This window comes from Ambystoma mexicanum, chromosome 4q (genome assembly GCF_040938575.1).
Source record: "Ambystoma mexicanum isolate Mex_15411 chromosome 4q, UKY_AmexF1_1, whole genome shotgun sequence".
Taxonomy (NCBI): domain Eukaryota; kingdom Metazoa; phylum Chordata; class Amphibia; order Caudata; family Ambystomatidae; genus Ambystoma; species Ambystoma mexicanum.
In genome coordinates this window covers 793,492,140-793,516,482 of record NC_090928.1, presented here as the reverse complement: position 1 = coordinate 793,516,482, position 24,343 = coordinate 793,492,140, and the positions used below count along the sequence as shown (strand labels likewise).

At 43.4% G+C, this 24,343-nt stretch overlaps 1 protein-coding gene across 2 annotated transcripts in view; it reads left to right on the top strand.

The window, feature by feature from the left end:
- Positions 1-24,343, top strand: part of APLF (aprataxin and PNKP like factor) — a 960,891-nt gene that overhangs the window by 802,019 nt on the left and 134,529 nt on the right. For both annotated transcript variants that reach the window (XM_069608357.1, XM_069608358.1), the window contains exon 9: positions 1,157-1,203. In XM_069608357.1, the coding sequence (XP_069464458.1) occupies positions 1,157-1,203 (47 nt within the window). The remainder of the gene's footprint in view (positions 1-1,156; positions 1,204-24,343) is intronic.

Genomic DNA, 24,343 nt, shown 5'->3' with positions numbered 1-24,343 from the left:
CCTCTTTTTGACCCATATCCACTTTGTAACAGTGGCCACCTCCAGTTTGTGTTTTGCTACCTTTAATTGTCTTAAGTTCTTTTGTTCATATAAAAGAGCTGAATGCTGTACATGGCTTGTACCATGCTCTTTTCTTGGGATATTTTATACATGGGTAAAGACATCTGTCTCTACCTACTGTGACAAATCGAGGGAATTTGTCTCTTCTCCCCAAGGGGGAGCCCCTTCCTGTGAGGCTGGGGAGGTGTGCCCGCTCTGCAATACCCTCCTGAAGGGTAGAGACAAGTAGGACCTCACTGGGAGAGAAGGGACAAGGATTGCTGTTCGCTTTAGGCACTCCCTAGATATAAGCCAACTTATCGCCTACATGAGGTATTCCACCACCCCAAAGACATCTAACAACTGGGATGACGAAACACTGAATAGATGCCCAAATCTTATAGACAAGCATATGCCTTTAAATCTTACGGTCCCATACACTGAGACGGGTAGATTAAATAATAAACTTGCGTCGTACAGAGAGGAAGAAGGTTGAGTTAGCAAAAGCCAACAAGTCGGTGCATTTGAATCTCGCTTGAAGGCAGGAACATGAAAGTGAGATAGCCCAAAGAGAGAGAGGCTGGAATACCATACTCAAGGTGCCAGATGAACACAAGAAACCCAGACAGGGGAAACCAGGAGAAAGAGAGGCTGGAACGCTAGACTCATGGTACCAGCTGAACACGAGAAACCCAGAGAGGGGAAACCAGGAGAGAGAAGCTGGAACGCCAGACTTGTGGTACCAGCCGAACACGAGAAACCCAGAGAGGGGAAACCAGGAGAGAGAGGCTGGAACGCCAAACTCGGGGCGCCAGCCGATCACGAGAAATCTTGAGATGGGAACTGGATAGTGAGGTGCTCGGATGCCAAAGCCAAGTCGCTAACCAAGTAAGAGAAAGCAGTGGGACAGGATCTCATTAGGTGGTGGCTATGTCCTCCTTCTGAGCCGCCCCACTACCTTTTTCGTTTGGTGGTTGTCATTATAATTCTGCTTTCTACTGTTGCATCATGAAGTTGCAATTAAATTCATGATGGAAAATGCCCCTGACAAAGATAATCTTTCATTTTAACTTTGTAAATTCAGAAATTAACTTTATGTTTAACTATTTTATTGTAGGAAGAATCCACAACACAAACTGGAATACAAGCACACAAAACCTGCAGGTAAGCCATTTTGTTTCATACGTTCTGATGCATTTTCATATATTTTTTGCGGTTTGATGAAGCTGAGAAATAAGCAATTTAATATTTTAACATCTTGCAATACATCGTATATTGTACGTGTGCGTGTTCTATTGTCAAAGCTTTTAAGGAAATGTCTTTTTTTTCAGAGTGGAAACTTATATTGAACGTGTGTGTGTGAGTTCTATTGTCGAAGTTTTTAAGGAAATGGCATTTTTTTTCAGAGTGGAAATTATTTTATTGTATCGAAAGAAATATTGTGGAAAATGTAGGAATTTCAGTAGAACTGATATTGGTCTACTGAACACATTTGAATGACTTCCTTACTTAAGCCTTTTGCTTTATTGATATGAATACTGATTAATAACAGCACAGTAACATTATCAACTGAGCATAGCAAGAACAAGGATTTTCTGTTTTTCCCAATGTTGCATAACAGGTCTCTAATGGGGACGTGTTCCCTATTTTGTCAATGAGGATACCCTGAGCAATGTGGCTTTTACGTTTGAGAGTCAGTATATCCCTCTTTCTTGTTATTCATCATCCGCTTAATACTCAGTCTGTTTCCCATATCAGTGTGCACCGTTTCCTTAGTCCTGTGATTTGTAGGATATTTTTATATTTCAGTAAGGCAACATCCTACATTTCACAATCCAGAATTATTCTAAGGACATTTTACAGCCACCTACACATTTGATTAGTCAAGCCATGTCTTCGTTCGTACCAAGTTAAATAAATACAATCTACTCCTGGATCCCATGCATCTGGGCTGCTCAATACGTTTTGTGCTGCACTTTTCCTGGAGATGGTTTCTGCAAGGTTTTAGAGCATAACTGACATCAATGAGATTTAGATATTTCATGGTGCTTGCTTGCTATAGCAAATTCAAATATTATGTAGTTAAATAAGATTGTAGATAAAACAAGTCAGACAAATGAACTGAAAGTAACAGATAGTGAAAATGAGCAAAACAGATTCCGATTATGTTCACATTGCATGGTGCTTAACCTCTTAATTGTGTACTAAATGGAGGTTGGAGCCTTTTAAAACACCCCATACCTTGCATTCCTTTTGGCATATGTGTTTTCAGGGTTAGAATCCACATTTTCTGCAGTTCGTTTTGTATCCAGAAAATCCATACAAGTCTTAGATCTTTTTCCATAGTATTTGCCACATTTTATGCTGATTCGGACAACACAATTGGGAGGTCGTCAGCATAAAGGTGAGACCTAACTTTGCAGGTATAAGTGCATGTGTCCGTAATTAATCTATTAATCCTGAATGCAATGGTAAGAGGGTTTAAGTTCAATAGATAAATTAGCAGGAAGAGTGGACACCCTTGCTGTCATATCCTTATGATGTTGAATGAGTATGATAAGAAATACACCAACGTCCCGTCCTCTTTCCACCATCCTGTATGGTTTCCCCTAGCTAGGGATAGGAACAGAACCTTTTTATACCAGAAAATGAACACTGTCCCTTTAAATGTATACGCTTGCGGTTCTGCTAGCATGCGCTACCCTGGGAACTGACCGTTTTCACCAGCGCTCCTGGGTGAGGCCTCAAGCCTTGTAATTCCATGCGCTTTTCCTAATCTTTTGTTTTCTCATTTTCAGGTTGGGAACATTATCCACCGGTGCCATAGTCCATCCCCGGCACATGTTGATCGCGGCTCGCTTCAGCAAGTGCCCGTTGTGCGACGGTTCTGTCCCCACATCGGATCCAATGCCTCAGGGACGAACACGGATAGTAAGTCTGCTCAACGTGCGACGCCCTCACACCCGCGATCCCTCAGAAACAGGCTGGCACGGTGGAGAGTTGTTCTCCAGGACACCACCGGAGAGCATTAAGGAATACGTACGCAGGAATACCAAGAAGGTACATGTACTCTTCTCAAAAGCACCACGCAGGGCGACTCCTTCCTAGGGAAGCCTACCGATGGGAGGGGCTCAGCTCTGCTACCAGGTACACGCTTGATGGGGCACCTACACACAGCGCAGACAGCACTACCGGCCTCATGGCCGAGGGCCAATTGCCTAAAAGGCCCACGCCTGAGGTGCAGGGTGGGGCAACGCTGATGTGTCCAGGCATGCAGACCTAGCCCAGGCCCATGTCGTCCACAGTGGCACGTGCGGAAGGCATGGACAAAATACGGTGCACGCAGACAAGATGGCGCCCAGGACAGAAGCCCGCCAACATGGTGAAGCGCAAAGGCGGAAGCCTGCGGCCAGGGCAGATTGGGGTCCCATGACTCCTCTAGGGCATAATCCAGGGGATACTGCCTCCCACAACACTGTCACCTCATCCGGTGCCTGCACAGCCTTTACCTCCTCCATCTGTGTTGCCCATGCGTCCAGTAATTACGGTAGCGGCATATACACCCCCAGTGCCATCGCCTGTGCCTTATTCAGTGGCAGAACTAACACCTGCCGACCCAGGTGCCCCTTCTAACACAGATGACCAACAAGACACTGATGAGGAGGAGAAAGACAGGCCTTCCTCAGCGAGAGCATTACATTACAGGATTGCCGGGTTAGCCGATTACCCGGGCATTCGTCAGCCACAGAGGGAGCTTCCAGAGTCAGCGGTACTGGCGGAAGTACTAAGCATCAAAGCAGAATCCAGATCTGGCATTGCTTTATAGAAGGATGTGGAGGCCCTTGCGAAGAAGAGATGGATCAAGCCCCACTCCACTCAACCAACAAATAAAAGGTTGGACGCAAAGTTCAGGCAGGTGAAGGGAGACACTCTGCTCTTGTCAGTGCATCTCTGAATCCCAAGCCCCAAACCGCCACCACAAGCACTGCAACGTCAGCTTTTCTGGGCAAGAAAGAGAGAATGCTCGAGGCCTACGGGAAGGAGGCTACTTAAATGCAGGACTTCACCTTAGCCAAGCCAATGCCGATGCCATCCTGGCAGCGGCTAACCAAAGGCTGTGGAGAGAGATATTGACTTCTTGCCGGATATCCCAGCTGACAAACCAGCGTCTTTCAAGGTGGCACTCACAGAATTGAAACTCGTGGCATAGGACATCATGGAGTCCACGGTGGTGCACATAGATACTGCGAGCAGGGCTATATGTTTGGCAACTGACATGAGAAGGATGGCATGGCTCAAGGCAACCTGATTCAATCCTGATGTTCAGGACAGGATCATAGACCTACCCTTCGAGGTTGGTGACTTGTTCCACTCCTTCACTGACGATGAACTCGATAAAAAGAAGAGCAGCTCACAGACAGCCAAGTCCCTGGCCATTCTCATCAAGCCAGCGGTCAACACCTTCTCACAGGGCCACTCTCGATCAGACAGAGGCCAATCGTTGGGTGGTTTCCAGGGTCTCCAGGACAACTGGTCCAGGCAACCGGACAGGTCACCCTGCCATTACAGGTGAAAACACCAGAAGTCTTCATACAAGGGCCTTTTTCAGTCCCCCTCTCCATCAACTGCCTCAGACCCAAAATAACAATGCAGGCTCTTCTCAGGTCCACAGCACCCCAGTCATGGGCAGGCTGGACCTGCAAAGTCAAGTTTGGTGCTCACGGTTCACAGACTCCACGGTGATTTTGGTGGTCTCCTCAGGCTTCCAAGTTCCCTGGAGATTCACCCTCACCCAGAGAGGCCAGCCGTAGCAGCCTAGTACCTGAGCAGGTGACTCTGCAACATCTCCAGCTCTAAGGCAACCTAGAAATCATCAATGAGCCAGGAGTCCGGCTACTCGAACGCAGTACAAGAGCAAATGGATAAGGTTCTGCTTCTGGTCCAAGGGAAATTATGGAAAAGAAACGGAGGAGAGAAATCCACTGTTCTGGAGTTACCTTTTTTATGGTACTTTGCAACATTCCACCTAAATTTCCCTACCTGGGAAATATTTGTATTTTTCAAATAACCATCATTAAAGTTCCTCTCATCGTGACAGATCTATATAGACGTCTCCCATTTCAGCACCATGCTGCATTAGAGTGTGGTGATTTATTTTTTCTGTTTATACAAAAAGCATAACTGTTATGATTATGAAATGTAATCTCCAGATACCCAATTTTACCGCCCATCAACTCGCCAATTTCCAAATTCTGAATATTTTGCTAGAAACAGAATGCAGGTGATTACATGGTTTCCAAAAATCGTATCTGGATCAAATGGACATCAGAATAACCAGCTAATTACTAGCTTTCAAATGACATATGCATGGGCTCAGTGCAACTTATTGTTGCTGAGAAAATGAACAGTTATGATAGTCCATTTAAACTAATGGGAACATTCAAACATGTTCTGCAAATCCAAAACCCCATTTCTCCATGTACGTTTCATTTCTCTGCAAGCATGTGACCAGAGATAGGCCATTTTCCCTTCAAAGAAATGAGCTTTCAGAGACAACAGGGCTGCATAGATCTGGCAATGGGGAAGTTTGTTTTGAATCTCCATGTGGAAATTAGCCCCACTGACTAGAATGCTGTAGTTTGCTTGTCAAAATATCTTTCTTTAGGCATGAATAATATGTACATTTTGGCAGCTGAATACTTTTGTCCATGTGTTCATTTACAGTTGCACAATACACACACTTCAGGACATTTCAGTTTTAGTCCCTTAATTTGCACACAGAAATTATTTCTTAATGTTGCAAACTTTAAGTGAAGGGCTGCTGTTAATTTTGGTCACTTTTAATGTGCAATTTCATTTACCACAATGTGAGCTTCTGTGTTGCAAGGTGGGCCTTAGTCCCTTTAAATGAACAATATGACTTGGCTTTAACTTTCACATGCAATGCCCAGTTTCCCTCAATTGTCTGTGCACACAGCATTTCCAGATGTGGCAGTTTCACTTAAAAATGTTGATTTACTCTCTCAGCCAACACTTTGATGTGCCTTTCCAATTTGCAATCTGATTTTACTTGCCAGCCTATTTCATGATTTAACTGAAGAAAGACACACCCTTTTCTTAATACACTGTTCCTTGTGTCATCTTCAGCAAGACCCATATGTTCGTTTACCAGGCTCTTTTGCTGTGTTCATGTTTTAGGCCTGTCATTTCTTAGTGTGCCTTGCGATCAAGGTAGTTCGCAGTAAGACCTAACCTGGTCTTCCAGTTGTATCAGTTGAGGCTGTCATTTACCCCAGAGAGTCACCCCGGCTTTTTTCCATGATTATTCATGGGAAAGAGTGGAGTTTTCCTCAGGAGTACTTTTCCTTTGTTTAAGCCTGTCTGGCTCATTTTATTTCCTTAGGGAGTGGGCGCTCCGGCCTCCACTTCCATATTTGGTTGTGTGGGTATGTGATGGAACCCCCTCCTTTCTCCTTCCTGGGGTCCCTGGGGTTCTCCCTGGACTCCCCTCCTGCCCCCAGGCTTTTAAGTGAAGAAAGTTAGTAATCTAGAAATAGGGGAAAAAAAGAGGTTCAGTACTTTTAACACAATGTATTTCCCCGGAAGATAGGACATAGCATTTGAGATAGATATTACATTTCAGAACATAAACATGACACACTTATTTTCTTAACATTTCCGCAGAAGATGAATTAAACTACTCAACTGTTATAAGTCTCCATCTGGGGTTTACATCCTTTTTTTTCACTCCTTGGATGGTTCCTCTGCTCGACTTTCATTGGGCTCCTCAATCAGTCATAAAACTGATCTGGAAGGACAGCTTTTCAACTGATTGATATGGACCCATTTTTCGTCTGTCTGTTCTCTTTTTGTGCAACAGGTTTGTTGTTTGTTTGTTTATTCATTTGTTTTGCGCACCAGACTCGTAAGTAAAAGGGCGCAGCCGTATGAAAATGCAAAGCTTACAAAATTGCAAAAAATACACCAGATACAATAATTACATGCTTACAGAATATACAGAATGTACAAATAAGAGCAACAAACTAAAAAAGGCCTATGTAATTACAAAAATAAACAGTAAACAATGTACAATAATACAGGTTGCGAAGGTGATGCCCTCCGTATATCATGATAGGGAGACTAGATTACACGTCGTCTTCAGGTATTAGTCTCTTCAGTTGCGGACAGATCTGAGACGGGTCCTGGGAGACTAGGGGTCAGTAGTAATGATGTGTTTTATTACATTTTTCCTGAAGTGAATATAGGGTTGGTCGGCTCTCAGGTCTTGTGGCAGTGAGTTCCAGAATTTAGCTGCCTTTAATGGGAAGCTATTACCACCAATAGTGGTGAGCTTGTATTTGGGTATGGTCAGACAGTTAACATTCCCAGTTCTGGTAGGTCTGTGAGAGATTCTTTTCTGGATTTTATCTAAAAGGTAGCTATGGGCCGCATTGTTGAGGGCTTTATGAGTCAAAGAAAGCATTTTTAGTTGTATTTTATTAAGTGTGGATAACCATTTATGGTGGCACCTAAGGGCGGAGATGTGTTTTTTTATTAATGCCTAAGGCTGCTCTTAGGGCATTGTTCTGTAATGTTTGGAGCTTTTGGAAGTATATTTATTCGCACCACTGTATAGGGCATTACAATAGTCGATTCTAGAGAGTATTAGGGCTCTGGCCAGGATCAGGCAGCTGTCATCAGAAAGGAATGGCTTACCAGCTCTGAGTAGCTTGCAGGTGTAAGCCGTGGAGGAGGTGAGGGATTTTACCTGTTTATCAAAGGACAATGTTGAGTACAGATAGAATCCAAGGGTTTTTACCTCATTGGAGACTTTGATGGTGTTCCCGTCAATATTAAATGAGGAAAATTCATGGCCTAATTTTTTGATGTTGGCCTGTGAGCCCAAAATTATCAACTCGGTTTTATCATCGTTCAAGCATAGGCCATGAGTGGCCATCCATGCTTGGATGATAAGATATACTTTGTTCACCAACCCTGTGTCCTTGCTGTGATCCCCAGAAAAAGGGAGGAGATGGTATAGATGACACCCAGATGGTCCAGATTGTCAAACAGAGGTTTGGTGAAGATATTGTATAGAGTTGGTGAGATGCAGGAGCCTTGAGGAACACCGCACAGGTGTCGGGTCTGCAGCTGCCGAGGGAGAGAAGACTCTCATAGTTCTGTCGCTCAGGAAGGACTTAATCCATTTGATGGCTTCCGGGAGAAGTGGGCCGCAGAGTCAAGTGGTCTGCATAGGACCTTGGGATTGACCAGATCAAATGCGGCAGAGAGATCGAGTAGGAGCAGGAGCACCATCTTACCTTTGTCTCTCAGCTCGTCTATTTGGGATTTTAGGTCGATTAAGGCTGTATCTTTTCCGTGTAGTGGGCGGAAAGCAGATTATCTGTTACCTAGGAGTTTGTGCAGTTCAAGGTGTTTTTGAATTTGGATGTAGGCGGCTTTGTCCAGTATTTTTAATAGAAATGGGACCGTGGTGATGGGTCGGTAATTAGTGGGGATAAGAGGATCTAAAGTCTGTTTCTTGAGGAGAGGGAGCACCCATGATTGTTTGAGGTTAGCCGGGATGGTGCCTGTGGCAAAGGAGGCATTTATCAGTTTGGTGATGAATGGGATAGTTCTCTGGCAGCGTCTTTTATTAGTTGTGCAGGGCAGATATCGCCTTTGCATTTCGAAGGTTTCAGAGACGAGATGATTTTTTCTACTTACAAGGTGGACATTTTGGAAAAGTCGAAGGTGGTATTGTGTGCCGGAGGTGAAGCACTAGGCAGGAGGTTATTGGGCAGGTGCTGTAGGTTCAGTACTTCTTTTTTTTTGCTGAATTTTATTTTGGAGCATGTTAATTTTATTAGCTAGAGCATGTTGGATATCTGTACACCAAGAGTTGCCTTTGGTACAAACATAAGGTATGGCTATTGGGGACTCTAATTCTTTAAGTATGGAGAAGAGTTCTTTCATGCTGGAGTTGGCTTTAGCAAAATGCTCATAGTAGGAGTTGCGTTTTGCCCGACAGATTTCCTTCTTGTAATGTGAGGAGAGTGAGGTTAGTTTAGCTTTGTTCTCGCTAGAGGGGCAAAGTCTCCAGTTAGTTTTGCTTTTTTTTTTAAGCTGCAAAGGTCCTTAAGTTGAGGTGTGAACCATTTCTTTAAATGGGCTGTTGGCTTGTTAGGTCTGATTTTCATAGCTGCAATTTTGTCGAGTGGTGAGCATAATATTGTTGAATTCCTGAACTAAGATACTAGGGTCAAGATTTTCTGGCAGTGCATTAAGGGTGGGCAGGATAGCAGGAGTGACTTTCTCTGCTGTGATACTTTTTTTACTCCTAGTTGAGCATGGTGGCGCTAATGACTGGGCCACTGGAGTAGGTCTTATGGTAGAAAGGTGAAATGACACCAGAAAGTGGTCTGTCCACGATAACGGCAGGATGGATGAGATAGTGGCTGAACAGTTATAATCCACTATCCAATCCAGTATTCTCCCTTTTGTTTGTTTGTTGACTTTTTGGGAAAGTCCTAGTGCATTGATTATATTGACTACATCTGTGGCGTGTTTGTCCATTTGGTCGTTAAAGCCTAAGTTAAAGTCCCCTAATAGGAGAAGTTGCGAGGAAGTTTTCAGGTTGCTCGTGATTATGTTATGCAGATCCTCCTCAAAGGTGCCAAGAGGACCGGGCGTTCTATATATTAAATGAATGGTGAGTGATTGAGAGTTATTTATCTGGAATTTGGCAGAGAGAGCTTCACATGATTGTGACAGATGGATGGGGCTAGTCTAAGGCAGAGACAAGTTTTAGAAATAATGGCTATACCGCCTCCTCGAGCACTGTCTCGGTCTTATCTAACTATAGTGTAGCCGTCGGGGATAGCTAACATGAATACTGGTCCTGCTGCATTATGGAGCGACGTTTCCGTAATTGCAAGGAAATCCAGATTACCTTCAGTGATTAGGTCGGCAATGTCGGTGGCGTGGGCGACAAGCGATCTTACATTGAGAAGCAATCCTTTAAGGGAGGGAGCCTCAGTTACTTTGTTGGCTAGTATAGGTTTGTCGGAATTATTATTACGTGACTTGTGCTTGTAATTGTTGATCTGATGGGCCTTCGTATTCGGGGTGGACAATGGTGGAGACAGTTTTAAATGACTGGGTATCAAGGTAGTCTTATAGTTAGTTTTCAGGTTGGTAGCCGGAAGGGATCTTCTCAGGGGTTCATATAGTTTAGTTAATCTAGCGCGGAGTCTAGCGTTTCTGTTGGATGTTTCTATGGCCCTGCTCTATATAGGTTGACTCATGGTAACAGTATTTAATAGGGTAGGCAGGCTGGTGTCTAAGATAGGTACTAGCAGAGACTGAATAAAGTGATCTTGGCTACTAGGGTTAGCATACATGGAGACAGCCATGGTGCAAAACAATATTACTAGATTTAATATCTTTCCAATTGTAATGTCAGAGAGGATGGCACAACGCAAGGGGCATCAAAGTAGTCAATTAAACAGTATAAGGGAAGAGGTATAATTGCTGGGAGTCAAATAGTCACTTGGGCCTAAGCACAATGAAATGGTCGAAATCAGGTTAAGGTAACACATCTAGACAATAGTGCAAAACATAATAGTCACTTAATCAGTACAGAGCAATAGGGCATGAAATATGTGGGCAGTGTACTTAATTACAGTGTGGCAAATGGTTTGCCAGTGAGAGGGCAATTTAGCAGATAAGTCAGATCATAATTGTACATAAAAAGCACAGTAATGCAATGCTGGTAGGTGCACAGGCAAAAAGAACAGTAGACGCAGCTGTAGTGTGTTATTCGTGCAAGGATGCGTAAATACCTAGACACGGTCACTGCCATGCAGGCATAATGTAGCAGGGCATATTCAAATCTAGACAGGGAATACAGCCAGTAGTGTGACCAGCACCAGGTGATATTGTATCTACAATTTTAAAGGTACCATGCCAAGACTGTAGGAATGTCTGCTCCTTGGTCGGATTCCTCTGAAAATTGTACAGGTAAACCTCGTCGCCTACCTCTTACTCCTACTTTGTGGTCTTGAGATCATATGTTTTAATTCCTTACGTTTCCAAATTCGCTGAGCATAAGCAAAAGCATGCTGGATGTGCTTCCTTACATTTTCAAAGTACTCATGAGTGGTGGACACATTGATCAGTGTCTGCTCCTGAGTTCTGTAGAGCAGATGCTGAGATAACGCCATTTTTCATCTGGTCATAAGCTCAAATGGAGACATTTTAGTTGTAGAAGATGGTGTAGACCTAATGGCCATGAATACGAGCGGTAACCAGATGTCCCAACTGGGTCCAGAGCCTGCCAAGAACTTCTTTAAGATGCTCAAAATTGTCTTGTTGTATCTCTGTACCCCCTGCTCGAGGCAGGGCAGTAGGCAATGTGGAGTTGTGGACTGTAGCTGAAATCGGTACCTGATGGTAGCTGGTGTAGTTGATGGGTGTGCCAGGTTGTGAAACAAAATGGTGCTTCCCGGTAGTACCCCTGTGTTCGAGTTTTAACGATTTGTATGAGGTGGGATGTGGCTCGTACTCCTATTGCCGCTTGAGTATTGAGTAGCTGGAATTATAGTCTCAACTCGTGCTCTCCCAGTATGTCAGGGGACCCCATGCATGGAAAGGAGTGAGTGGTATCAGTATCGTAGGGTGGCCTTGCAATCAGAGAATGAAGAGACAGGTGGTTTACCCTCCGTTGCATCTGGCCGAAGTTAATCTCTGCGATGTGCTGCATTCATGTACTCTTTTTGTGGGCGATCGTATCACTAGCGTCATCCATGCTGTAGAAGGATGGATGTAAAATGTAGGAATAAGGGAGCTGTCTCGATGGACCTGCTTTCAAAAAGCCAGTCGTAGCATCTGGTGTACTTACTCAACTTTCAGAAGTCTGTTGCATGTCTTTTCTGACGGTGGTGGCGGCGGCAGTCAGATAACCCAAGGTTGCGTAACTGGTTTTGCATATCGATACGGCCCACCTGTATGAACGTGCTGACATAACCCTGTGTGTTGGGTCCCGTTCCTGTTCAATATTGCGTGTCTTTAAGTAGGTAACCCGCATTGTGTGGCAAGCACTTCCAAAGGTGATTGAAGAGCTTAAGGCGCCTCTGTTGATGTATGCATGTGTTTATTGGGATGTCTGTCTGTGGGCAGACACTGTAATTAAGGGATCGAAGATGTGTGTTTGGGAAAACACTGCTGGACAAGCTCACTGTCTTCATTGCTAGTGTGCTCTATTTTTCTATTCTTCCACGTTATCACATGGCGCATGTGTCTTTTCACCTGGCCATCTTTGGATGGAAAGAGAGAGTTGTAGAGATTGGGGGTGTATAGATGAGGAGGCTGTATTATCCAGGCTCGCTCCTCTTTATTATGGCACACAGTCCATAATGTTTGCACTCCAACTGATCTGCGATAATGAAATACACTGTATGCAAGACAGACAGCCAGAATAAATATACTGAGAGATGGTGTCAAGGCGATAGTAGACGCTGTGATCTACTGTCGAGATCGTATATGGTGAGTTTCATCATTATGATTGCATCTCGGAAAAGGGATCTGTTTTGAATGCAGGAATCGCCATAGTGATCTACTGGAGCGGTCATATGTGGTATCTCCCAATAGGAATCCATGGTTATATCACTGGTATGAATTCCTCATTCAGCCCATTATTGAATGTGTCCTGCCTGTGAATCCATCTTATTTCTTTTTCCAAGAGCCTTCTCTATATATTGGGTATTGTTTCCAGGATCCACCATATAACAGATCATTGACTGAGTGTTGGGATTCGATGTAATCGTTTACTAAGGGTGCCATGATGTTTTTGCATTGAATTTTGGATCTGTGTTCAAATATTCTGATGTGAATTGATCTCATGGTCTGGCCTACGTATCTTAAGCCAATTAGGCATTCGATACAGCAGACAACTTGTCTGGTTTTACAGTTGGTTAGGCTTCGAAGAGTCCAAATCATGTCTTTAATGTCAAATGATTGTATCTTTTTCGTGAATTGACATGCCACACAATTTCAACATGGGACATGTCCAGAGACTTTCTGCAGATTCCATAGCCCTCCATGTTGTGTTTTTGCGAGTGTGTCTTGCGAGTGTGTGTTGAATTGTGAGTGTACCAACTGGTCTCGCAGATTCTTGACTCTCTTCAGAGCGAATCTTGGTTTAGGTTCTTCCGGTAGGTCCAGTTGAACAAGTGTCCAGTTTTCGTGAATTCATTTTTTTTATTTGAAATGCGTGTGTGCCATGTATGATAACATGTCAATTGCTTATTAGTTTCACCTATTGTTGTGATATGTGGTGTCAGGAGATCCTCTTTGGACTTGTCACCAAAGGCCAGTATTTTAGTTTTTGCAACATTCACCGTGACTGAGCGGAACCCTGCCGCCTTCTAGGAGAAGATACTCAGCTCTTTTTGGGAAACCTGAAATAAAGACCCACCTTAATCCAGGAGGAATACTATTAAATTTGTCTCGGGAGGATAGCTCAGCGGCAACACGCTCGCCTTGGAAATGAGGCAACGTGGAGCAACACAGGTTAGATTCCCGGGTCCACGCTTAGAAACCTCTGGGTATTAAGCGCATTATAAATAACCAATTACAATATTGACCCACCTGTTGAACAAACAGGAGTACCTTTTCTTACAGCTACCCAGAGGACTCCCTAGGAGATACCATGAATGAATTGAGTTAGTGTATATAGGAATATACTCAATCCTATCCCACACTGGGTACGAGCGGCACCACACTTAGCTCTAGCACTGGAACGCTTACTGACAGGATGACATATTCAATCTAAAACCAAATTCTCACAGATTGTTGTATAATCTACATTTCTAATCATTGAATGTAAAATATTTTACTGTATGTTATAATGAAACTTCGCAAACAAAAGATACCACGACTGAATGACAGGAATAAACCTGGCTAGAGCCAAATATTGTGTAACTAGCCTAGAGGAAGCCATTGTTTGGCAAAACAAGAGGTACATGCACCAAGATGTTATTGTTGGCTGTTTCTTACTGCATTGTATGCAATGGCTGATAATGATTGCACAAGTACACATCTGATAATTATGATGTAACCTTCTCATAGCAAGGCACTTGATTAAATAAGCACTTCTAGTAAAACTAGACAAAGAACAGAATCATTTTTTGAATGACTGATCACAGGCGTTGAGCGCACAAGTGTGAGGGGTCACCCTTTCATTTCGTGTACACATTTTCAGACCTGCAGGTGTTACGCCCCCCCCACCACTTGATGCTGATCGTGCCTAGTTTATGGAAGACAAATATTACTAACATGGACAAATAGATTGGTGCAGTGACACTTTCTAACCAACACCTCCCATTTCTTTAGCATTCACTGTTAGTGTTATACAAGGACAGGGCATCTAGTGAGTGTTGCAATTCAATTGGAGTCAAGTCCAAGAGAATCGTATCGCCGGCATATTCTAGCCAGGAAACCGGGGAACCCCCAATGCGAGGCAGAAATGTTCACGCAGCTGTAATAGCGAGGCTCATAATGGCCACGTACAGATTGTGAAGCAGGGGAGCTAACACGCGCCCCTGCGTCTATCCGATGTTAACCGGGATCTCCCTTGAGATTGCACCCTCGCAATTAGTGTGCACCACAACTACTGTGTCTGAAAATAAGGCTGAAATAAAGAATAATAAGGAACAATCTATTTCCCAAAACTTTAATTTCGTCCAGTGACGTGTACGTGACACTGTATCGAAGGCCTTTGTAAAATCGATGAAAGAAAGAGTTTACTCTTGATTTTCCTCATACAAGTCGCCATGACATATCAAGCACATGTGAAGAGACTGTATGGCAATGTAAGCGCAGGCTTTGAGCCCCTCCTACAAAGTACCATGGCAATGCAAATCTAACATAACCAATCACATTTGCAAGGATATGTTGTATGTATTCCGTACACACTTTTTGTATATCTTGCTTTTTCTTTTCATGGATATGTTGTAAGCACCTTTTATACATTTTTCTTAATTGCATTGTTTGTTTTATTCCGACTCTTTGTACATTATATTGAATTTGTAGTTTGTTTCATTGGATTCTTTCTTGTGTATTGACGCAGCATTTAATTACATTTTAATTTTCAACTTTTCAATACCATGCATATTGTAAGTGGATTCAATTCAACACTACAGCTAAGTCAATGCCTAGTCTGGGATGCTGAGGGAAACCCTTATTGATATATTTGTATGTCCAGTTTGTTTACTCTGGATGACAACCCTTATATAACACCCCTCTCTTAGAATCCCCCTGACCCCACTGAGCCAAGAAGTAGGTTTGTTTTGCAAATTAAAAGGTTTATTTGAAAATTAAACAATATATATATATCACACTTTTATAATAAATTAATGTTTGATAGCACACTTGTGAAGATGATAGTGATCAACAATGGATAATGTTACAGTGGTACACTCTTTGTGATTGCTTAGAAGTGATATAGAGAGGATAAAGTAGCTGGGAATGCTTTTATGGCTTCAAGGACAATGCAATGATGAATGAAAATGCAGTACAGAAAATAAACTTGATATGACTTCAACAAAAGACAATGTAATCACTTTTCTTTGACAATTCACCCCCCCCTCTATGCAAGGTAAAGAGATGGGAGGAAAGCACACAGTTCTCAGGAATGCAATCAAATATAATTCAGTTCCCCCATAGCAAGCTTAGAGGAAGACAGGTAGGAGTTTTAAACACAGGCAAAATCCTTTTAAATGTGGTGGCAATGAAGTGAAAAATATACTCAAATTGCTTTTAATTCCCTATAGGAGGTTCAGGGTGAGTGAGAGATACTTAAATTAATTCAGGATCACTTTAGCAATGCTCTATGAATGATTGTCAGGTTGCACACGAATTTCAGCAAGGAAAGCAAGGACTAATATTTGTACACGTGGCTGAAATTAAGCAAAATGTCAAATCGCGGCAAATTTAGTCGCGTGCATCAGGCGCAATTACGGAGGCACTATGCTCTTTGGAAAGCTTAGTATCTTAGCTTTAAGATGACAGTTAAAACTCGCTCCTAGCACAAACGGTTCCGGAGATACGGCCGATTTAGTAAAGGTCGTTTTTCGGATTTGAAATTTTAAAGCTCAGAATGACAGATGACAGTTTTCAGTTTTAAAGATGACAGAATGACACGATTCTAGGAGGCAGTTCTAATAGGCTAAAATAGTTTGGATTAGATTATTTTAAACTAAGAGATTGGTTTTGGCACAGTGCTAGCTGGGTACTCACACTAGATTTTGGACAGGAATGGGACTTCGTCACCGATCGGGTCAGGATTGGCTGGACTTCTGCTAGCGGTTCTTCACAGCGATCTGGTCTCTGGGTCTCCGGTTCTGTTATCGGTTCTGCTAGCGGTTCCGGATACAGCGGTCTCTGGTTCTGCGGGTCTGGATCAAGTGGATTCTTAGCAAGCAGCAAACCGCACAGCCCGGTGGTTGAATAGTTTGCAAATTATTTTTGAGGCCTGCTGAAGAGAACTCAGGTTGTGGGTTAGCCTCTGCTACAAGTTCTGAAGTAAAGTTCTGGATCCCTGAAGTTCTGGATTTGAAGTCTGGAGTCTCCCGGCAAAACGTCCCGCAAGAAAGTGGAATGTGAATGTCCCTACCTGGGTTTCAATGTTCCTTTTATGTGTTTTGAAAATGGGTGTGTGCCTGAGCCTAGCTAAGCCTGCCCCTCTCACTTATCATTGGCCAAGCTTTCCTCTCTCCCTTGATTGGGGGAAGGAAATGGAGTGTCAGAGTGATGCTGTAGGTTTTATGGTCAGAGGAACCTCCCCTTGTCAAATTGCACTCACATCTATTTCTGACCGAAATACATATTTATCTATGTATCATTTTTCTAATATTATAGGTCCAGTTAACATATTTTCTGTAGCACCAAACCATCCGATCCCTGTCTTTGTACAATGTCATGTCCACTTATGACAGAATTCTCCCCTTTTCATCCAGATAACGGCCTCTAAACCTTTCCAGATTTTACACAAATGTGCACCAGGGATATGGGTTTCAGATGATAAAGTGTCAGATTTTTAACATACATACATTTGGAGTAACAACCTTTTTTTCTGCTACTATCCCCAAGAACATACCACAGGGTCCTAACACCTCTTAAAATGTGCACAAGTCCGCACTATGAATTATCCATCTTTTTAAAATCATGCTCTGGCCCCAAAGGGGTGTGGTTTTCCAAAGCACATGGTGGAATTTCTGGTTTATCCACTTCCCCCAAGCTCAGCTTGCTCTCACAGGCACTGCCCCTCCCAGTTTCTCCCAAGAGGAAGCCATTTTACGACCCCCCCAATATAACATTTGCCTGAGCCAGGGACAGTGCTTTGTTTAGTTTCCTGTAGTCCCCAGGTGCCACTCCCCTAATTCAATCAGAGAGGTGGCATCTCCTTTTGGCAGGGGCAGCAGGATGCAGCCAGGCCTGGGAACACAGCTGCTGAATTCCCTCTCCTGTCGGGGGTAGTTGTCAGGCAGAATCCAGTTTCATTAAGCCAGGCTTCAGCTAAATGTCACTTTTGTTCCCAGTTTTTCTTCATTCAAATCAAACTCACAATTTTTGCACATGCAGCTAGAATGCTGATTCTAAGTTCAAAACTATGACATTTAACAGTTACAACCTATGTTACACTCAAAAGTAGGTCACTCATTTATTTTAAACATTTCGGTTTTAGTGGCTTTCTGTCCATTTAACTTAAGCTGCTGACATCCACAGCTCAGCCAGTTTTGTTATAAACATTGTTTTGGGCTCTTCATCTTTCCAGATTTTGTATGCACACAAGAATACATTCTGCCAAATGTCTGCTGGTGTTCATTGAGATTTTTGAATATCTTATGATGTTTAAAATAGGCATTTTTAGCTTGCATTCAGGGAAACAAAGGTGATTTTAAAGCGCTTTTAAGCTAACAGGCACTGCTGTTTTTCCTTTGGCACACATTCCACTCATGGCACCCCTGGCCCATCCTGCTTGCACTGGTGGGTGGCAGGTCAGGGGACCACTTTGTTGTGCGCAAAACTGCACGGTTCTCTAGGATTCTGGCGCAAAATGTGGGCTTTTCCGCCCTCTTGGATTTCCTAAACCCACAGCACCAAATGTTGCAGCATAATAGTCCAAATGTGGGTCAGGACACCCAACAATATGTATTATTATAGTTTTTTGCTTCACATGAGTTCCAAAGTTCATTCACATTCATGATGTAATTATTAGTTCTGAATAGTTAATTTTTGCTGTGAGGGAAGCATCTGTTTGGGATTTTTTTTTTGCCCTCGCTCCTTGTCCAGTTGAAGTGTTTCACCCTTCAAGAGGCAGTTCTGCAGAGAATCAGCTGCTGTTGACAGTGATTTTCTTTTACTTTAATGAAACGTAAGCCTATCTAGCTGAGGAGCCTTATCTTTGATCTCTGTCTGAGCATAAGGTAAGTGCGGTTCGGCCAGGGGTTGCAGCCATTACTGCTCCCCACTAAACTGACCAACCCAATCTAATCTAAATCTAATCCTATCTTATCCTCTATTAGTTGGTTGTCGGATGTGTCCAGACCACAGTTTGTATAGTAGTAATCATATCTCGAATTTAGCCTGATTGTGTTAGTCAGCTATATCATCCATTACAGTAACTACCCCACCCGTCTCATTACCCAATATCCTACTCCACAGGCACTCAGCCTACTTGTTGCTCATCAGCCATAGTCTGCATTTACCCCACTTGTATAAAGGAGTATTTCTGATTCTAGCCTTAATGTGGAAGGTCGCCATACGTTGTTGCATCAAGCCAATTGGGTTAGTCAGCCACAGTTTATATTTTGGGCAGTTTTGGATGGGGTAGAATTGTGAAGACTAGCCTTGCATCATATCTAGACAGAACTGTGAAGATTAGCTTGTGTCACATCCATACAGAATTGTGAATATTAGCTTGCATCACATCTAGACAGAACTGTGAATATTAGCTTGCATCGCATCCAGACAGAACTGTGAATATTAGCTTCCGTCACATCTAGACAGAACTGTGAATATTAATTATCAGGGTTAGGGAATCTGACAAACTTGGTTTGTTTTCAGGGGTAGGAAATGTGATGCACTTAGATGGATTTTGAGAAGAGAGGCGGGAGGTGTGACACACTGGTTCATTCCTGGGGTGGGAGGTGTGACGCACTTGAATGAATTTCAGGGGTGGGAGTTGTGGCGCAGTCGGGTGAATTTCAGGGGTGGGAGATGTGATGCAATTGGATGCATTTTTAGGGGGGAGGTGAGACACACTTGAATCTATTCCTGGGGTGGGGGAGTGGTGTACTTGGGTGAATTCTCAGAGGTGGGGGGAGACATGTGGCGCATTTGGATAGATTCCTAGTGTAGGAGTTGTGGTGCACTTAGGTAGATTTTGGGGGTGGGAAGTGTGGAGCACTTGGATGGATTTCCAGGACTTTCACCAACAATCCATACTAATAAACTCACTCCTCTGCATACACCTCTCAAACTCCGGACTTAACACAACCAGACCTCTATAGCACCACAGTCCGCACGTACTTCAAAACACCACAACGGCAAACATACCACGCCACACGTAATCTTGCACAACAGCACATGGTGGCCTACTTACGAAAATCACATTTATGCTCAGTGAATGGTGTTTCTGAACTGAAGCTGCCAACAGAACATCACAGCTCTTGCTCTTTTGCCGCTCAAACCTACTAACCACCCACACGCCCTCCTTGCATTACAGATCCGTCTGAGCGCCTGGTATCGGTGTGCGTTCTAAAAACCTTTAACATTAACATGAACACATTCCTCAATAGTATACACTGTGACTGGAGGGTCAGAGGAAGGGCTTCAGGGGCCTAAGGTGGCCCATAAGCCTTATGTTTGACACGCCTGTCCTAGCCCAAATTCTTGGAAAGTGGTCTTATTGTCTGAAGTCAGTCTCATTGTACAGTTCAGTTCAATCTAATGTTTGTTTTGGGGCAACAGTTTGGGTGCAGAACCATGCTACTGCTGGTACCTAATGCTCTATTCATAATATCCGATGAGTTTGACTCAAACAAGAAGAGCTGCAGTCTGCTGCAAGTTCACAGAAAAACTCCCTCACTTTGGATCTTAGATGCATGCTTTGAGGCTCAGTCTGTAGTTCCAAGTTCTTCGCGTACTCAACACTTAGGAGCTACTTAGGGATCCAAGTGTCTTGTTTTGGAGTGCCCTGGTGTGTTTCACTTTCTTTCATGATAGACCTCGATGGCTGCGAAATTTCCTCTCACTGTATTTGGTTTCTGAATGCCAGCAGGAGCCTAAATCTAACATCACGTGCTGCCAATCTCTGTTGCAATGCTGGGGGACAGAGAAACGTCACCTTATAATTGATGAAACTGACACAATCCACAAGCACAAAATGATGTTTGCATAATGTGCTATGATATGCCAGCCTGATTGTGTATCTCATTTGCATCTCTTGTAATGGGTGCCCGTGGGACTAGGATTTTGCGTATCGTTAGGTACCAACTGCATGTCTGCTGACGGAACTGAATGTGTTGTGTAAGCCGCAAGGTGTGTTTGTGTCAGAAGTCAGTTCTCGAGATCCCTGATGTGACCGCCACTGAAGTAATTATGTGACCTGGGAAAGGCATTTATTCCGGTGTGTGCTCATTACATACTTATTCAATACATCACCAATGATCACCTTTTGTATCATAAATGAAAAAACACTTGAACAATTATCCTTTGATCAACGCTATTTTTCACCAAAGGACTTTTATTTTCTTCTTTTTTTGTGTTCCTTTCATGCTTTTCCAATTGCATTTTTATTGGCAACACATGCTTTTAAAACATTGTTTTTGTTTAATGTTTCTTTATTCACAATTTTCAATGTGCGAAGAAAAAGACAAGTACACATTTCAGTCTGTTAGTACTTCAGCATAGCATATATAAATCAAACACCTGCAACAACAAAAACCACCAACTCTTCCAAAAAGCACTGATGTTCCCCACTCCCCAGCCTCAGGTGTCAGCAGTCACCTCTCCCCTCCTGCAGTAATCCTTATGTAATTGGCCTCGCCCACGTCTCTTCGGTCAACACGAGTACCATTCGCCTCTGCCATTGAGTTACATATCTACCACTTCCACTAATCCCTACCCTTCCCACCCTGATCCAGCGTCCACTGGCCCATCTCCCAGCAGGGTTGTCATTTCACTAAAATGCCAGGGGTAGCGGAAGTGACACCACATGACCATTGACCCCCTGATGACATCACAGGAAGGAATGTAATTTGACCCCGCCACTAAGTGACATCACATGAAGTGATGGCAAACGACTTTCACATTTTTCAGATGCGTCTCGCACCCGTGTTTCCAGGTGCTCTCATTTTAGCCAGATATGAGAACCAAGGCACAGAGGGAGGCATGATTTGTCCACGATTACACATTTGGGGAATGTAATTTTCCTGATTCGACGTGGGGTCTATATGTAAAACATACATAATGCAGTATTTGTAACAGGTTAACCAAAATTTCTAACGCAGGGTACAGCTAATCTATGAAACATCTATAGATCAATAGACATAGAAGTATGTGTTACCTGTGGCGTTGCTATATTAAACAAGCCAAAAAAGCACTGACCCAGTGAGGCGTGCATTGCTGTTTACCCAGGAGAAAAATGCTGCACGAGCAAGCCCTGAAAATTAAATAATTGACCAGGATTTAGTATCAACAAAATTCCCTGCTTGTATATGTATCTGAGTCAGCTACCACTACTATAGAAGAAACCTATTAGACTGGTCTGCGTGCACACAGGGCAGTGCACCTGATAATGGTATCTTTGCTGGAGTATAATACCTGGTAAAGGTTCTTCCAATATATCCAAGATCCCCCCATAGTTTTGACTTTGTATGCGTAATACTGGGTGCCAGAGTACTTTAAAAGAAACACCATTTAATGTAATATCGTTGCTACACACATAAATCCATGGCACCAGACAGTTATTTGAAATTGAAAACACCCACGAGTTGCCTCGCACCCGAGGACTCACTGGCAGATTTCAAGGCACGCACTGCAAACTACCCCTTTGTCAGAATCAGTGGTGCCCAATGGCGAAGCACAAAATTTGGCAGCTCCGCTGTGAGCCATGCTGTGGGGGGCCCCCAAGCTCCTTAACCTTTTAACTGCCATGGATTTTCCCCCCAGTGCCAAGGCCTTTTTGGTGATTTCAGTATTTCACCATGCAAAGCCTTCTAACATTTTCTCCTTCATTAACCCCTTAAGTGCCAATGACGAGCTATCTCGTCCTTGGCACTGGGGAGGTAATCCCAAGGACGAGTTCCCTCGTCCTTGGCACTTAAAGGTTAAAGCACAGGGCATGCCACACCCCGGGCTGGTCCGGACCACCATGTTTTTGAAATGTCCATGATGATTATGCCGCTGCAGGGGCATGCACTACTGCAAGTGAAAGCAGTAAATATATTTTTCAATCAAAGTTTAAATGTTTAACATAACATAGAAAGAAGGGGGCACCAGTGGTAGCTGGTGAGTTGTTTTTTTGGAGGGTGTAAATATTTGTCACAAGTATGTGGTTGCGACCGAGCGTAGCGAGGGAGTCTGAATTAACGAATATGTGTTTGGGGTAGGGTGTGGGAAGATTTCTCCCTCCCCAGAGAACATTTTTTGAATAATGGGTTAAAATAGTGCATTACCATTTCTGGGTAAATGTGGGTAAAAGGCCAACAATTTGGTTAAAAGGCCAACAATATGTTTTGCAGGGTGTAGGGTAAATCATGAAAGAAAAAGTACAATATATGCAAGTTCCCAAAAGTGCTTAGGGCGTTTCCCAATGCATTATATCATGCCAGTCCCTGCAATATATGCCAGTGTAAAAAACATTTTATGCTAGCTCTTCCCATACATTTCCATGCTGGCTCCACCAACATATGCCAGTATTCCCATATAAAACCATACTCATGTTCGCTTTTAGATGTTTTTGTATGGTATCATTATTAGCACTTGGCATAAATCTGGCTTTGCCAGTATATGCCAGTACCCCTATGTGAGAACATACTCCTGTTGGTTTGGCCGTTAAAAGTGACATGCCACAATATGAACATCTGTCCAAACTGGTTCCAATGTAAGCTAGTCTTAGAACCATAAGAACACTTAAGATGCTTCATTCATCATAGAAGCTCATAGAAGCTCAGTTAATAAAAAGTCATGCTACAGTAAAAAATATACAGGCCGTTACCCCAAAACATCAGTCTAGCGAGATAACACTACTTATCATGCTTGCTTTTTTAAATATGCAGAGTAATAAATGTCATGCCAGAGTAAGCAATGGCTAGACTGCACCAAAATACCAGTCTAGCCAGGGAATGACATACATGAACTTGGCTCTGCCCAAAAATACCAGTAAACATGCAAAGTCAATAAAGGATGTGGCAAAAATGCTCCAGTGATCCCCAGTCTCTGAGGGTCTTACACACACATGCATCCCCACTCACCCATACATCCCGCTCGCATTCACACTGGATTCTCCACACAGGCACACACCAAACCCCACATTGGAAAACACACATCAAATCACTTCTCATTCACCCAAGTCACTCACACCTTCTCTTACATCCACTCATTACATTCTCTACACAGGCATACACACACCCAGAACATTCAAAAACACAGATCACATCACTTCTCATTCACTCACCATTCACATTAATCTCACACACACTTCACACATGCAAGATACACATCATATTACAAAAAAAAGCATTCTTAGCTTTTTCTTGCAGCTTTGGTCTATCCTTCCAGGCCCTCTCGGCTCCTCTGTGCTGTTCACAAACAGGAACCAGGAAGCTGCGAGAACTTCCTGGTTCCTGTATCTGAGCTGCAAGGAAGCCGAGTGAGAAGGGGTTGGAGCTGAATGTGGCATGTGAGATGTGCCACATGTCACGGTCAGCTGCAACCCCTACTGAGTGCCGCCCCGGCCCAGCCTCCACTATGATGGGTGAGGACTGCGCCGAGGACCCACCAGACGTGGTGTGGCAGGCCCCCTGTTCCACAGGGGGGGTTGGGGAGGCCCTACATCAGGAGCGCCTGTTTTTTTCTTAAGTTGTGGTTCGCAAACGAGGGTCGCAGCTGCAACCCCTGACGACCACCAAATGATTTCCCTGTCACCCATCCAGCCTCAAGGGGGCATTAAAAGGACTTTTATTTTCTGAGATAAACGTATTCAGTAAAAAGAATATTACATAAATATTTCAAAATC